The sequence below is a fragment of the Pyrus communis genome, chromosome 8, assembly GCF_963583255.1.
Source record: "Pyrus communis chromosome 8, drPyrComm1.1, whole genome shotgun sequence".
Lineage (NCBI taxonomy): Eukaryota > Viridiplantae > Streptophyta > Magnoliopsida > Rosales > Rosaceae > Pyrus > Pyrus communis.
Genome location: NC_084810.1, coordinates 6,620,259 through 6,636,547, shown reverse-complemented (window position 1 = coordinate 6,636,547; position 16,289 = coordinate 6,620,259). Strand labels below are relative to the sequence as shown.

The window sequence follows — 16,289 nt, the reverse complement described above, 5'->3', positions numbered from 1 at the left end:
GCCACCTTCAAGTCGTCCTCGGCTTGTAAGGCTCGCTCGAAGATGAGAAAGTGTTGCCGAGTCCGCTCCAGGAGATCGGTGAGGAAAGAGATACCCTCCGGGCTCAGGTGACCACCGCTGGCGAGGTCATTGAGACACTCTCCAACAGAATCAAGGCCCTTGCACCGGAGAGCTTGGGAGGCAGTCAGAGACAAGACTTCGTGCAGCTTCACAAAGACTTCGGCAGGCATGGCTCCCGCCGATTCGGCCGGAGCTGCAGAGGAGCCGGCCTCACCGGTCGTGCTCTGAAGAAGAGCGTCAAGCTCCAATTCCCACGATGGCTGCACATAAAAGGAAAACTTTGTGAAGGAAAGTAAGACGTCGTGATATAGTGCATAAAGAAAAAAGGGGATTGTTTTAGACCTGCCGAGAGGAGACTTCGGCCATGCCCTCTGGGTCATTGCTCGAACCTAGGGAGCTTAATGGCCGAGCCCAGTGCCTTAGACCGCTACGCAATTCACGCGGCTGATGGAGGTCATCTACATTTGATGGCCACGACGGCGGCTAGGAAATATAGACAACGCCCCTCGGCGCATAAAATTGCCGGTGAAATGAATGTTCGGGCACCTGACATTTAATAGTCTTTTAAAAACATGTGTCACGAAAAAATCAACACAAGAAAAAAAGCAAGACTTGCAAAGGCCGAAGAGACTTCCTATGGAAGAATGGGAGGGTCTTCGTCCTGCGGGTGGATCGGCATTTCAGCCGTGGCCTCAGGATCGGCAATAGGTCTCTTGCCACGATCCGCCGCAATAGGACGTGGTCGAGCGGTCGCCTCGACGACCGGAGGAGGATAGACGGGAGGAGAGTTGACTGGTCGACGACGGCGTTCCAACGGGACTTCGTCACTCTCGCTCTCGACGTCCTGAACAAAAAGAGAACATTTAGTATTACGACCAGAAACCTAAAGAAACAGGAGTGGAAGCAGAATTATACCTCCAAAATGACCGTTGGACTACAGGGTGCCTCGGCAGGTGCAGCCGACTTCCCCACGGCAGGCGCCACGACCGGCTTTGAAGCTGGAGCTGGTGCGACGATGGGGTTGGCCGTGGCCTCAGGAAGGGAGACGGCTGGAGGAGTCGGGTTTGGAGAAGCCGGGGCAGCCGGCACAGCTGGAGAGACGGCAGGAGCAGGCGTCCCAGTAGTGTCACTGGGGACGACATGAATTTCCCGTTCGCCCTTCTTCGCCAATTTGTTGATGCGTTTAGAAGGGCGAGGGGCATCAACCTCCGGCTCGGCCTCTCGGCGGGAGCGTTTGACAGGGACCGTCCGCTCGGTGGCGATGGTCCTCTTCTTGGGCACCAGCTTCTTCGCCCTCGCCACCGCGGCGACCACTTCAACCTTCTTCGACACTCGACCCCCTGAAGAGCAAAGTAATTAATAACAAGGACAAGTAGAAGGAAAAGAGGAAAAAACGGAGCGACGATATACCTTGGGCCGACTCCTTAGGTTGGGTCGAGGGCGCTGGTCTCGGCCGGTTGCCAAAGACTTTGCTCACCACGTCTTCGGCCGAGGCGCCGAAGAAGTCGCAGGTGTACTCGTCCCACCAGTCTCCAAAAGTGTTGGTGCCCAAGGATTCCGGAACGGTTGGCCGAAGGCGGAACTTCTTACACCGTGCCTGAAACTCTTGCTCCGTCGTCCGGCACTCCCTCTCGGAAGAACCAGAAAGACGTCCCTGGCTCAGGAAAGAACGAGAGATGAGCAGGGGTACGGGGCAACCCTGGAGGTAGCCAAGCTGCCGGGCGACGAAGTGGGGATGGTAGACCTCCCAACTGGCTCGGCGGGCATCGCAACCAAGGGGAAGGTCGCGAGTCAGGACAAACGACCCCCAGGACTGACGGAGTCCTGCATCCTCAGCCTCGGCCCAAGCTGCCGTCGGGAGCCTGATTGAAGCAGGGTACTCCTGGCGCCGGCAAACCAGGAACTCGTCGTCCGAAAGGACGTCGAGACCGAAGAAATGCTTAAGAACCTCGTCAGCCCGGTGCGGAGGTGCCGGTCGAGAGGCCAGTTGGGGGCCGAGGGCGGCCGAGCGCTGGAGAGCAAGGACCTCAGGCCGAAGAGTGGAGAAATAGACCTGCAGCCAGAGTTGAAACACCCAGAAGGGTCCATTCTGGTGCGGGTCGATTTTGTTGATGGTCGCCTCGGCCAAGCAACGGAAGAGGTTGGCAAGAATAGCCGGGCTGAGCGCCAAGGAGTGACCACTAGCCAAGGCCTGGGCCACCGGCATATTCTCGACCAAGCACTTGTTCGACCTGGTACAACAAATAAATTTGTTGTACCAGTAGAAAAGGAAGGCTTCATGCTCTCCCTTCCTGAGACTCTCCTCGCCCCGGCCGGCAAAATGGAGGATGAGAGTGTTGTAGTTGAAGAAGTTCTTATGAAGCTTCTGAACTTCTTTTTTTGAAGGCTCCCGATCGCCTCGGCCGAGTGTTTCGACGGCCCGCTCGTCGAAAAGCGCCTTCAGGTCAAGAAGGGAGGGGCATCCAGAGAGAGCGGCGTCGATTGGGAGGCCGGATGGAGAAGTCCCAAGGATAGCCATGATGTCAAGGACCGTGGGGCCAAGGGGGCCGAATGGAAGGACCATAGTGTTGGTGGCCGAACACCATAGAGTCAAGGCCGTCATAAGCAGCTCCTTGTCCATGGTAATCTCCATGGTCGAGAGCAGGATGGCATCGTAGATACCAAGGGCTTTCCACTCCTCGCCGAATAAGGATCTCATTCGGTCCACCCAGGCGGCCCAGGCTGTGGTGGTCGAGGGCCAGGCTCCTTGAGGCCGAGCCAAGCCCCATTTCGACCAGTCAAACCCTTGAAGCAGGGGTGTTAGGCACTGTTCCTTGAGAAGGGTGGTGATGCACGGCGGCACTGCATCTCTGAAGAGGGGGCCTAGGATCTGATGAGTAGTGGCCATGTCGTTCTCGAAGCGTAGTGTTTTGATTGCGCTTCGATCGATGAAGTCTTTACACTTGTTGACTTCATCGGAGAGTTTCGAGATAAAGGAGGCCATTGGAAGAGATGATAGGAGATAGTTTGGAAGAAGAAGAGATTGCAGAGGGGAAAACTGGAGAGGAAATCGCAGAAGGAAGAACTGGAAGGATTTTTGCTTAAACGAACGAGTATGATAAAATTGGGATTTTGGAGTTTCTGAAAGCGTAAGATGCGAATGGCAGAAATGTGGGTATTTATAGGCTTTTCAGAATGAATATCAAACGTTTGGAATTCGAAAGGCACTGGAATTCGAAAAGTACTGGTTCAATTTGGGGGGAAATTTAACCGGGAAAGGTTCCAATCATTTCGGATATTTTGGGAACCTGCAAAGAGGGGATCGAGGAGTCGAAAATCCAGGACGCACGATTGCGTGCGGCGCCAGTTTTAATGCATTAATGAGGATAAGACGTTCCAGTTAGTGTACGGTCTCGAGGCCCATGATTGAAAGTTTTAAGAACGGCGGAGAATCGACACGTGGCCACGCGTTGAGGGCGACGAGGAAAGTGCAATCATGTCTCATAAATGCGCAGGAATAATGGTCATTAAGGAAGTAAAATCCACAAAAGCAATAAACGTTTTCGCTTCTTCAAGGCCGAGGCCCGACCGAGAGTTAACAGTCGGCGACCTCAGAAGCGAGGGGGCAATGTTTGGGCCCAAAATATTATTGCTGGACCGAGCAGCAGGATGTGCTCGGCCCAAGGTGATGGTAAATACTATGGGCCGAATAATAAATCCCGGGCCAGCTGGCAGGATCGGCCAAATCCTATCCTAAGTAGTCCGGATGAATAGGAAAGGTCGAAGAAGTCCTAGTGCGACCAGGATTCTCGACCAGCAAGGAATGGAGTCCCGAAAAGAAGGAAAATTCAGAATCCCAGTAGGAATAGGTTTGTTCGAGTTAGAGGCGAAATGGGACAAGGACTCCCAATCCAAATCAGAATTGGTTTCAAGGAATGGGGCACTATAAATACAAGAAATCATGCAACAGAAAGGGACCTTCGAATCAGCATACAATTGCCCTGCGCAAAACCTCTCAAACACCTTGAGATTTTTTCCTTTTCTTTTCCTACCGACACACCTTCAGTTTGGATAAACAGCATTGTGGAAGCACCCGGCGAGCACCTTCAGTTTGGATAAACAGCACTGCTGCCGCAGAATCAGCCGACCAAGAAGCACCTTCAGTTTGGATAAACAGCACTGCGTCGAGGTCGACCGGTTATCTATCTAAGTCTCGGTCGAGAAGGGTTTTTGAACCTTTGTTGGCAGAGGTCACCTTACTAGCCTTCTCAACATAGTTAGGTGTTACGAATTGCATTACTCGGCGTGTTGGACGCCGAGTGGTTTTATGATTGGATACTCGCAAGTAAGTTTCAGGGTTCGGCATACCGACGGCCGAACTACGTTCACCATCAAGACATACATCACGTTCGAGTACCTGTGCCCATATAGTTTGGTCTCGATTCGACGTGCTTATACTCTTACGAATATAATCACAGTGACCGAATCGGGTTCCGACGATTTGTGAACTCCGCAGAATTAGCAGCCTTGTCTTCAGGCTGTAGAACCCAGAGACCGAGAGTGTTCCTTCTTCGGTCGCAATCGCAAGATAGAGAAGTCAACGACGCGATCAAAGCTACATCAACAAATTTAACTCCTCGGCCAAGCTCGGCCGACGAGTTGGCACGTCCCGCATTCGACCGAAGGACGTAGTTAGCTTATTAGTTACTCGGTCTGCGCGCCACGTAGGTTTTGTAATTTTTAGGGTCAACAGGTATATACAAGGTACAATTGATTGTAGTATTGAATATCAAAAAGGAAATGAGGTAGTGTTGATAGTGTACCGTGATAGTGATTGGAGTGGGAACCATGATGACATGAAAAACACCTCTGGCTATGTTTTCTCCTTTGGCAGTGGTGTCTTTTCTTGGGCATCAATCAAGCGACATAGTGTCGCCTTTTCCACAGTAGAAGCTGAGTATGTCAGTGCAAGTGAGGCAACTACTCAAGCTATATGGTTGAGGTTTGTGCTCGAAGACTTTGGAGAATTGTAAACAGAAGCTGGACCATTGATGGTAGATAATACTTATGCCATTGCAATCACAAAAAAAATCCAGTGTTTCACCAAAAAACTAAGCACATCAATTGCAGGTATCATTTTATTCGTGAAGCTTTGCAAGATGGTTTTATTGATCAAAGATACTGCAAGTCTGAGGAGCAAGTAGTTGATATATTCACAAAGGCACTACCAAAAGATCGATTCAATTATTTGAGAGGGCTGCTGGGAGTTAAACCAGTTAACAATTTAGAAGGGAATGTTGAAATGCAAATTCTTCACTGGTTTAATTCAAGGAAGTTTTAACGAAACACTCCCGGTACTGTTCAGTTTTAATGAAAATAAAAAGTCACTCTTGGTACTATTCACTTACAACACCTTTTTGTCATTTTAATTAAAACTCAAAGTTTTCAAGTTATTTTCATTAGTTTTCCTTTAATTTAATTCATGGCAACCATGTTTTGCTTCAATTAAGTTTGCCAAGTGTAAGGTCCTGATTTAATCTTTGTTTGTAGGACTTATATGTCTCAGATTAGGACAAGTGTCATGCTAATATTGCTGACTCAAATGTAAGGCTGTGATGCCATCCAAATACATGTAAAGGGAAATATTTCCGTTGGGAATGTATAAATATGTGTGCACTGCCGTGATTTGTGCAGCAACGAACTTCTCTCTCTAAAAACTCCATTTCCCTCTCTTTCTAGAAATATAGCTTTCTCTGAGATTGTTCATGTCTGTGATTGCTTATTTTCCTGTGAAATTACAATTTCTGATATGAATTCTAACAACAACCAATTGAGCACTTACCAAAACACCGTGCCTATTTCTATTGTTATTGTACGGGAAAATCTGGCGGAGGAGCCCGAAGTTATAAGAAGGGAAGTGATTCAGAATTATGCCAAGGGCTTTCCTCCTATATATCTAGACGTTTTGCAGCACTCAGATCTTTCAACATTGACATGGGCTCCACTAATGTTCAGGTATCCGTGGCAGGTAGTATTGGGGAATCTGGGCAAGCAAAACATCACGGTGGCTGGAGACGCCATGCTTTCCATGACACCTGATTTAGGACAAGGAGGTTGCTAGGCATTGGAAGATGCAGTGGTCTTAGGCAGATACATGGGGACATCCTTCATACAAAATGGAAGACTTGTGCCAAAAGAGATAGACAATGTGATTGGGAAATATGTTGAAGAAAGAAGGTGGCATGTCACCTTGTTGATTGCAGGATTATATTTAGCATGACGGGCCAGCAGGCAGGGTCCGGAAGGGGTATGAAGTTCTTAAGGGATGCCGTAATTTACAGGTTCATTTACATTAAAATTCTAAAATTTACGCGTTATGATTGTGGAAACTTGATTTCTAGCTGGTGTATTTCATTTTCCGCAAGAATGAAGAGGATCTAAGTCATAAATTTATAATGTTACAGAGTATTTTGAACAATAGTTGATAACTTGATAGCGAAGATGTAATCTGAGATGCATAGCTTAATAACAGTACAAACCAATTTTAAAACACAAAAAAAAAAAAAAAAAAAAACGAGCTTTAACGAGCCTCCAAATGCGTAATGGATACTTCGTTGGTAGAAGATGTTTGGTTATTTGAAGACAGACCTGCTTCATATGATTCATTTTCGATAAAGAAACCAGGCTGTTTAGGCTGAGCCAATGCACCATCACTTCCCAACATTATAACTACAGATGCCATGCTTGGCCTATCCTCAGGTTCATGCTGCACGCATAAGAGACTAACATGGACGCAACGTAACATTTCCGATAGAGAAAGCGAATTTCGTAAACCTGTGTCAATCACTTCCAAAGGCCTTCCTTCGTTCCATAATCGCCATGCCTGAAAAACGTCAAAGCTCCTTCATTAAGTACACATTTAATGGGCTCTAATATGTAAGAAAAAGAAATTTTACTCCTGATACTTGCATGTCCAATAAGGTTATGGCTGTTTTTATTGTAGAATCCCTTGTTTTTCGTTCCACTAATGATCTCTAGCACCAGTATACCGAAGCTAAAGACATCGGATTTCACAGAAAATTGTCCATCAACGGCATATTCAGGTGCCATGTAACCGCTGTAGAAAGTAGAAACATCATTAGAAGTGAGAACAAAATAAACCTTGGTGAGTCCATGAGGGTAATACAAACTTACTATGTTCCAACCACTCTGTTTGTATTTCCACCAGCCTGATCTCCTCCAACTAATATTCTAGCCAAGCCAAAGTCTGAAATTTTCGGATTCATCTCATTATCAAGCAATACATTACTTGCTTTGAGATCTCGATGAATAATCCTTAGCCTGGAATCTTGATGGAGGTAGAGGAGACCGCGAGCAATTCCGCAAATAATGTGGAAACGTTTAGGCCAATCTATGAGTAGTTCTTCTCTGGTTCTATCTGTCAAGTTCAAAAAAAATCCAACTTCAGTTCCCTATACAAATGCAGTTAGTTCTGCCTAAATTTATAGGGTTCCAAAGGTCCAAACCGAAAATTGAGGAGTCTAGGCTTCCATTGGGCATGTATTCATAAATCAGCATTTTCTCCTCTCCATGAATACAACCACCAAGAAGCTTTACCAGATTTCGGTGCTGAAGTTTGGCAATCAGTACGACTTCATTCATGAACTCGTCCAATCCTTGACCAGAACTTCTAGAAAGCCTCTTCACAGCGATTTCTTGTCCATCTGCTAGTGTCCCCTGAAAATTAACACTGCATCAAATATTGCAAAATTCACAGTAGTGATTCTTTGTTATCCTGAGCCTTGCTGTAAAGAAAGTTACAAATTTACCCTGTAAACAGGTCCAAAGCCACCTTCTCCTAGCTTGTTTTCGGTTGAAAAGTTTTCTGTCGCACTAGCTATTTCATTCCAGTTGAAGAGTGGCAACTCTAGGTTCTCTTTTCCTTCCACTTCATTGCTCTGATCTCTTTCTCCTAATTCTGTTTTTCCTGTGTAATATACTTCATGTAAGCAAAATGAAACATATATATGAAGATGCAATAAATATTAGTTCAATCAATTTAAACAGGAACAAATTTTTCATCTCTTTCTCTCAGATGCTCATATCAAGTCTACAATAAACTAAAACCAGAAAGTGTTAAGCAAGGATGGTCGGATTGGTTTACTAACCTCTTAGGTTTTTCCTCCTTCGCCGAATGTATCCAACTAACAGAATTCCTGAAAGCACTACTGTGATTGCAACTACAACTATCAATGGTGTCTTCCATTTACCATCATTTCCTTCTTCATGGTTGCCGGATGAAGTACCTGAGGAGGAAGGTGAACTACCATTTAACTTTGTAGAAGCAAATGTAAATCTTCCCTAACCGCAACAGAAAAGTAAGTGAACTACATGGCAGATAAATGCATTTAACAAGCAACTATTGTTACTTTTTACCAAAAGCTAATTCTGACGCTGACAATCGAACATATAGATCCGGCCCAGCAGTCACAAGCTCCCTGATATCTAGTAGATCACCAAACCAAATGGCGCAGCCAGTACCTCCGCTCATATCCGAGCTCGTATAAGCCGTACAAGAACAGTTGCCCAAGCATTTTGCTCTGCATTCGTTGAGATTCATACTTCGGTTCACCCAAGAGTGCGTAGTATCGGGCAACTTTAGGCTAGTGAAATTAAGAAAACCATCCTTATCCTTTTCTTGGCAGCTTAAAGGATTGTTGCGCACACATCCAAGAGACCAGTCGGTCAAGTTCCCTTTTCCTTGAGACTTAGGCCTAAATCCTTTCAGACATTGGCAGACCTGATTATTGTCAAAAGTGCATTTTCCATTGGCTCCACAGAGGTGATACTGATCGCACTGCTCCCTAGGCCTCGACGAAAACTCCCCCCAGCGTGGGTCTATGTCATCCCAATAATAGCGAGCACATTTACCGATGGTTTGGTTCAAAACTATTCTTGAGATGATCTGAACTTTATGTTTGTATGTGTAGTACACTTCATCGTCAGTGTACACAAAGTTGAAAGCGAAACGGGAACTAGGCTTTTCCGGTGCACCACAGAATGTCAGGTTATTCCATAGGCTACTACGGTAGAACCTTGCAGTTCCATTCCGAATAAATGCTTGAGGGTATGCTTCAAGTTCCATTTCAATCCCATAAGTGACGTTACCTGGACACGGGTCTTCTGCATTTTTCCATGCTGACAAACGCCGTTTTAGACCGGTCCTCAAGTCCCATCCCAACTTCATTCCTGGTAACAGTGTATCGGACGGATAATCGAAGCTTTGCCACAAGTAGGCTCCTGAATTTCCATCTTTCACATCTCTTACCACCAAATTTCCAGAATCTAATAGCTGTACCGTTGCACTTTGGGCGCGTTTAACTATGTTTGTCGACCAAACAACACTCTTATTCTGACCAAACAACACAAGATTGCCGGTTATGTCTAACATTAATGTGCCGGACGAGTCATTGATTGGTTTACATCTGTTTGCAACCCAAACAACAGCTCTTACCGGGACATTCTTGATCCAAATTCCCAAGTAACTATTCCTGGAACTACCTGGACTGAAGAAACCAAGCTCAAAGCTTCCATCGTTTGAAACCAAGGTCGTTCCATTACGGATAGACTGCGATGGACCCATGCTGTCAACTGCAAGGGAAATTGTGGACAGCAGAAAGAGCAAATTAGTACCGATGAGCAGAAAACCGCAACCCCCCATTGAATTCTTTTGGTTCTTTGAGCTCTCTCCCTTGATGGTAATGGTGTCGTTCAAGTTAAAGATATAGTCAAGAAGAGAACACCATTGCGGATCAGTCGTTTTCCATCCCACCTCAGACAGGCAAATAATCGTGAAAAAGTCAGAACATGGTTGGCCCCGTCAAAACTAGATTTTTTTAATTTTTAATTTTTATGTCGCTTTCTGCTTCATCTATATTAATGTTAATTAATGGATGCGTCAATTCGTGAGACCCTACCAGTAGCAAACTGGTTCAAGAATTTAATTACAATCTCATACAATATTTTTAAAATATCTCAATTTCATATATTTACTACTATTTCATTTGAATTTTATGCAATCATTATTTAATCTGTTAAATTGACTGTTAATGATGATGTGATATATGATCCACTTTTTTGATCGGCAAATAAAAGCAATTGAATATTTATAAATAAACCTAAATTAAAATAAAGTGGACCTCACCCAGAAATTTGTGCTTGTGTCATCGTTCATCCAACACTGCCATCGCCGATTGGAGCCTCGGCGACTTCACACCATTGTTACCATCACTCCTCAACGGCGAGTAATTCGCCTTTTTCTCCTGGATTCTAACCCCCTTAGCACCACCGCCGTCGCCGATTGGAGCCTTGCAACCCGCCCTCCTCATCCTCAAATTCCACGGCCTCGCCACGGCGGGCTCCGGCGATGTGACCTATGGCGCATTCAGCTGCATAGCCGTTTGACGGCGGAGCTCGTCGAGGTCAGTGGGAACAGAGGGAAAGGCGAAGGTATAGATGATGGTAGGTGGAAGGGATGGGTGGGGATTGGATGTCCCGCTGCGATGCCCAATTCAAGAAGTTTTAGGTTCAAACTCTCGCCGAATCAGGTCGCAACTGGAATTACCCGATGACACCAACTCCCGCCGGCCACCATTCTTCCAGATCCACCCGCCAGCTTCGTCGAGCCACCCTTCCTCGTTAATACTTCGACTCCTCCCACCCCCATCTATCTGTAACCCCACCCATCCTCGTTAGAAATCAAACAGCTAAAATCACTTTTCTCCCAACTAACGAAAACCCTCGCCTTCGCCCTGCTAGCTACCACAAACACTGCTCTCACAAATTAGTGAAATCACAACCGCCGTTGATTGAAAAATTCCATGGCTTTCTGAGGCAAATAAAACTTGGGTTGCAGAGAGAGAACCCCAAAAAAATCCCAATTCAACGAAATGGTTGTCCTGGAGACGAAATCTCAAATCCCCATTTGTGGGAAATTAAAAGGCTTGGGTTGCGAGTTTGCAATGATGCACAACTATTGGCTGAAGAATGGATTATTGGTTGTTACAGTGTTGGTGGTTGGAGAAAAAAATAGAGGAATGTGGGGTGGGTTGGGGCGGCTCTGTCTTCGACACCCACATGGTGGTCATGGTAGGGAAGTAGTTCAATGTTGGCGAGGTATCAGGGAGGAAAAACCGCGAGATTTAGGTCGTCGGAGATTGGGCTCGACGTCGTGGTCACGGCAGCAGCCATGGTCTGCGTTTTCCGGCGAGAACCAGCTGGATCGCTGGGTACCAAGTTTGAAGGGGTGGTTTATAAGGACTGGGATCACCTCCGGATCTCAGCCTCCGGAGCAAAACATTCCATCCTTCCATTTTTGATCCTGTGGCCAGAAATTAATCAATATTGAAAAATTCTCACGCAAAAGAAGGCAAGATGAAAATGGAAGGATGACATGTTTTGGTCAGGTTGCTCCGTAGGCTGAGATGCAGAGGTGATCCCAGTTCGGTTTGTAATTTACTTTTTAGTCTACGTGGACATATTTGACTGCCACATCAACAAGAATGTAAGATCCACAGTTGACACATCATAATTTAACGGTCAAATTAACAGATTGATTAACGGATATATGAAATTAAAATGAAATAATAGTAAATGTATGGAATTAAAATGTTTTAAAAATATTGTACAAGATTGCAATTGAATTTAAACCTGAAAAAATAAAATTTAATTTACTCTATTTTTGAACAAGTAGCAGAATGTAACAAGCACTTCACTTTTGCCTTTTGGGTTTGACAAATCAATCACTGTCCACAATTTCCACGTTTATTTGACGTTTGAACGAGGATGGATGTAGCAGTGGTGCTGGGCAAAGACCGGGTCTTGCCTAGTTTGTGGATATTATGCATATTGGTCGCAAATACAGCAACATCGGTATGATCAACCATTGCACTGTTTTGTTAAAGACGACTTGCATACTAGCCAACAGAGGTTGGCCGTGCCCGCCTCCGGGAGAGAAACCACAAGGGGCTTCTCAATTATGTAACAAGCCTTCGCGGTTGTCGCTATGTGGTCTTCTAGCCCGGTTATCAACCAAAAGAATCATTTCTAATCTTGTCTTTAACTTGTACAAAACTAACACTTGTAAATATGATCATACAGGACGCTAAGTAACATTTTAGTCACAAACGTGAAATTTCTTGTAATTAAATATCAAACTTGATTTCGAGTTAGTTCATTTCATTTCCGTAAGAAAGATGACAGTCCAGATTCTCTTAACGGAATTAAATTATTGGATCGCCTTCTAACAAGGATCGACAAGAGACAGTAATCTAAGAACAAAAAGACTTTATGGAGCCTACTAGCTACTACATACATTTATATTTTCACATAACTTTGCTGCTTTGTAGACAAGGCTTATTTTGAACAGTAGTTGATAGCTAAGCATATAGATGTAGTCTGAGGTGAATAGCTAAATAAGCAGTATGAACCAATTTTACAACGAATAAAACGATCTTTAACGAGCCTCCAAAAGCGTGATTGATAATTCGTTGGTAGAAGATGTTTGATTATCTGAACACGGACCTGCTTCATATGCTTTCTTTTCGATAAAGAAACCAGGTTGTTTAGGCTGAGCCAATGCACCAGCACTTCCCAACATTATAACTACAGATGCCATGCTTGGCCTATCCTCAGGTTCATGTTGAACACATAAGAGACTAACATGGATGCAACGTAACACTTCCGATAGAGAACTCGAATTTCCTAAACCTGTTTCAATCACTTCCATAGGCCTGCCTTCGTTCCATAATTGCCATGCCTGAAAAACATCAAAGCTCCTTCATCAATTACACATTTAATAGGGTCTAATATGTAAGAGAAAGAAATTTTAAGCCTGATACTTGCATGGCCAATAAGGTTCTGGCTGTTTTTATTGTAGAATGCCTTGTTTTTCCTTCCACTAATGATCTCTAGCATCAATATACCGAAGCTAAAGACATCCGATTTCACAGAAAATAGTCCATCGACCGCATATTCAGGTGCCATGTAACCGCTGTAGAAAGTACAAACATCATATAGAAGTAAGAACAAAATAAACCATTGGTGAAAATTAGAAGTAGATCATAGAAACAGGGTAATACAAGCTTACTATGTTCCAACAACTTTCTTTGTATTTCCACCAGCCTGATCTCCTCCAACTAAGGTTCTAGCCAATCCAAAGTCTGAAATTTTTGGATTCATTTCATTATCAAGTAAAACATTACTTGCTTTGAGATCTCTATGAATAATCCTTAGCCTGGAATCTTGATGGAGGTAGAGCAGACCGCGAGCAATTCCGCAAATAATGTTGAAGCGTGTAGGCCAATCTAAGACTTGTTCTTCTCTGGTTTTATCTGGCAGTTTAACAAAAATCAAATTTTATTTCTATATAAAAAAAAAATTAAAAAAATGCTCCAAAACCTATTCATGAAATTATTCTAGAGCTATTAAAAAAAATAGTTAATTCTGTCTAAACTTATAAGGTTCCGAAGATACAAACCAAAAATAAAGGAATCAAGGCCTCCGTTGGGCATGTATTCATAAATCAGCATTTTCTCCTCTCCTTGAACACAGCATCCAAGAAGCTTTACAAGATTTCGGTGCTGGAGCTTGGCAATCAGTATGACTTCATTCATGAACTCACTCAATCCTTGGCCAGAACTTGTCGAAAGCCTCTTCACAGCAATTTCCTGTCCATTTGCTAGCGTCCCCTGGAAATTCACCGTACTTCGAAATTGAGAAACTTGGAATGAAGTAATTCTTTGTTCATTTGGCCCTTACTATGAACAAAATAAAAAATTTACCTTGTAAACAGGTCCAAAGCCACCTTCTCCGAGCTTGTTATCACTTGAAAAACTATCGGTGGCACTTGCTAATGTGGTCAGGTCAAAGACCGGAAGCTCCAGTTCCCCCTCTGGTTCCCTTTCATTGTTCCGATCCCTTTCTCTTATTTCTGTTTTCTCTCATATAGTAGAAATGGGATTAATTTTAGCTAAGCTATAGCATATAAGTATGTCTTATCAAACTAACACTTACATATGCCGATGGAATATGTACTAGTTTAACCATATCTCTTCTAACCAAATTAAACTCATCCAATAAGAATCGAACATCCGTGAATATTTAGATATCCGCTTACAAGTAAGAGTAAGCAAACTGAAGCTCATACAGGCACTATGAAGATGAAATATTTACTAGTTTAACCATATCCCTTATACGCAAATGAAACACCATAGAAATCTAACTTCCCTTCTTTCAAATACTCATCCAAGTAAAATTAAACAGCGTTCACAAATGATTTGCAAAGACGGTCAAGGTACCTTTTAATTCTGTCTTTCTTCGGTGAAAGTAATAATAACATCCAAGTAACAGCATTCCAGAAGACACTACTCCTGCGAGAACTCCAACTATAATTGCTTTCTTCGCTTTGTCATCATTTGCTTCATCATGATTGTGAGATGCAATAAAGATAAATTAAAATTGCAGCCAATGAATTATTTAAAGAAAAAAAGAAGATAAAAGTAACTCATGTTACAAAGTTTCTTACCTAACTCTGAAGCTGGCATTCGAACATGTATATCCTGTCCAGAAGCTGGAAACTGCCTGATATCTATTAGATCACCATACCAGATGGCGCAGCCAGTACCTCCTCTTATATCCGAGCTTGTATAAGCCATACAGGAACAGTTGTTCAAGCATTTCGCTCTGCACTCCTTCAGATTTATACTTTTGTTCACCCAAGAATGTGTAGTTTCTGGCAATTTCATGCCGGACAATTTGATAAACCCGTCTTTATGTTTTTCCTGGCAACTCAGGGGCTTCTTGCGCTCACATCCTAGAGACCAGTCCATCAAGTTCCATCTTTCTTGAGACTTAGGCTTGAATCCTTTTAGACATTGGCAGACTGGATTCTCACCAATGAGACAATTTCCGTTGGCTCCACAGAGGCCATAATGATCACACATGTCCCTAGGTACCGTTGAATATGCCCTCCAAGTTTTTTCCGCTTCAATCCATGTTAAGCGATCGCGCGTACTCGTGGTTTGGTTCATAACCAATCTTGAGATTACAGACTTATCTAGAAGGGTGTACATGTAGTACACTTCATCGTCATTATACACAAAGTTGAAACTATAAAGTGGATTAGGCCTTAATTCTGGTGCACCACTAAATCTTAGGCCATTCCATGGGCCAGAACGATAGTATTTTACAGTGCCTTTAAGAAAATATGCCTCGGGGTATGTATGACGTTCCATCTCGAGCTGTCCTGAGTTTTTCCAAATGAAATCTCCCGGACATGGGTCTTCTGAGTTTTTCCATGCTGATAAATTACGATTTAGATCCGTCCTCGAGTCCCATCCCAACTTCATTCCTGGTAACAACGTATCAGATGGATAGTCAAAGCTTTGCCATAAATAGATTCCTGCCCCTGCATCTCTTAGTACCAAATTCCCGGAATCTAAGAGCTCTACCGTTGCACTTTTGGGCTCTTCAACTAAGCTCGTTGACCAAACTACACTCTTATTCTGACCCAACAGCACAAGATCCCCTTTCCCGTTTATCATCAACATGCCGGAAGAATCATTAATGGGGTTGCATCTGTTTGCCACCCAAACAACAGTTTGGACCGGGATGTTCTTATACCAAATTCCCAAGTAACGATTCTTGGAACTACCCGGACTGAAGAAACCAAGCTCAAAGCTTCCACCTTTTGCAACCAAGGTCGTGCCATCACGAATAGACTGCGATGGACCAATGCTGTCAACTGCAAAGGAAATTGTGGACAGCAGAAGGAGCAAGTTAGTACAGATGAGCAGAAAACCAAAACCCCCCATTGAATTCCTTTGGTTTTTGAACTCAATGCCTAATGGTAATCGTATTCTTCAAGTCGAAGATATAATCAGAACAAAAAGACTGTTGTGATTCAGTCATTTTCCATCCAAATGCATACGACAAATAATTGTGGATATATTATTATGCTTAATTGCTTATCCTTCGCCAACATAGCAGAATCGGGAATGATCAACGGTTGCCCCGGATTTTATAAAGATGACGTGCCTACCAGTCAACAGAGGGTAGCCGTGCGCACTTTTGGCCTTCCAGAAGACTGAAGAGAGAAAACACTAGGGTCTTATTAACTACATATGTGTCAATTCGTCGCAGTTGTTGGTATATGGCCTTCTCTCAAATTATCAACCACAAGAATCCTTTTT

The 16,289-nt window shown here is 43.9% G+C and overlaps 1 protein-coding gene across 1 annotated transcript; it reads right to left on the bottom strand.

Annotated features, from left to right (window-relative positions):
• Positions 1–6,601: 6,601 nt before the first annotated feature.
• Positions 6,602–16,065, bottom strand: LOC137742860 (uncharacterized). Its single transcript, XM_068482805.1, has 16 exons — positions 14,624–16,065; positions 14,397–14,516; positions 13,881–14,029; positions 13,577–13,787; positions 13,187–13,430; positions 12,943–13,090; positions 12,559–12,856; positions 11,313–11,419; positions 10,664–10,769; positions 8,476–9,906; positions 8,208–8,345; positions 7,869–8,026; positions 7,566–7,776; positions 7,234–7,477; positions 7,009–7,156; positions 6,602–6,922 (listed from the first exon to the last, which is right to left on the bottom strand). The coding sequence occupies exons 1-16, from the start codon at positions 15,909–15,911 to the stop codon at positions 6,620–6,622; spliced, it is 5,304 nt and encodes a 1,767-aa protein (XP_068338906.1). The 5' UTR covers positions 15,912–16,065; the 3' UTR covers positions 6,602–6,619.
• Positions 16,066–16,289: the final 224 nt, after the last annotated feature.

Coding starts and splice junctions, on each gene's coding strand:
- LOC137742860 (XM_068482805.1), bottom strand. CDS start 15,911: ATGGGGGGTTTTGGTTTTCTGCTCATCTGTACTAACTTGCTCCTTCTG. Junction 14,517..14,623: donor AATGCCAGCTTCAGAGTTAG/GTAAGAAACTTT, acceptor ATCATGATGAAG/CAAATGATGACAAAGCGAAG. Junction 11,420..12,558: donor AATCACGCTTTTGGAGGCTC/GTTAAAGATCGT, acceptor TTCTGGCCACAG/GATCAAAAATGGAAGGATGG.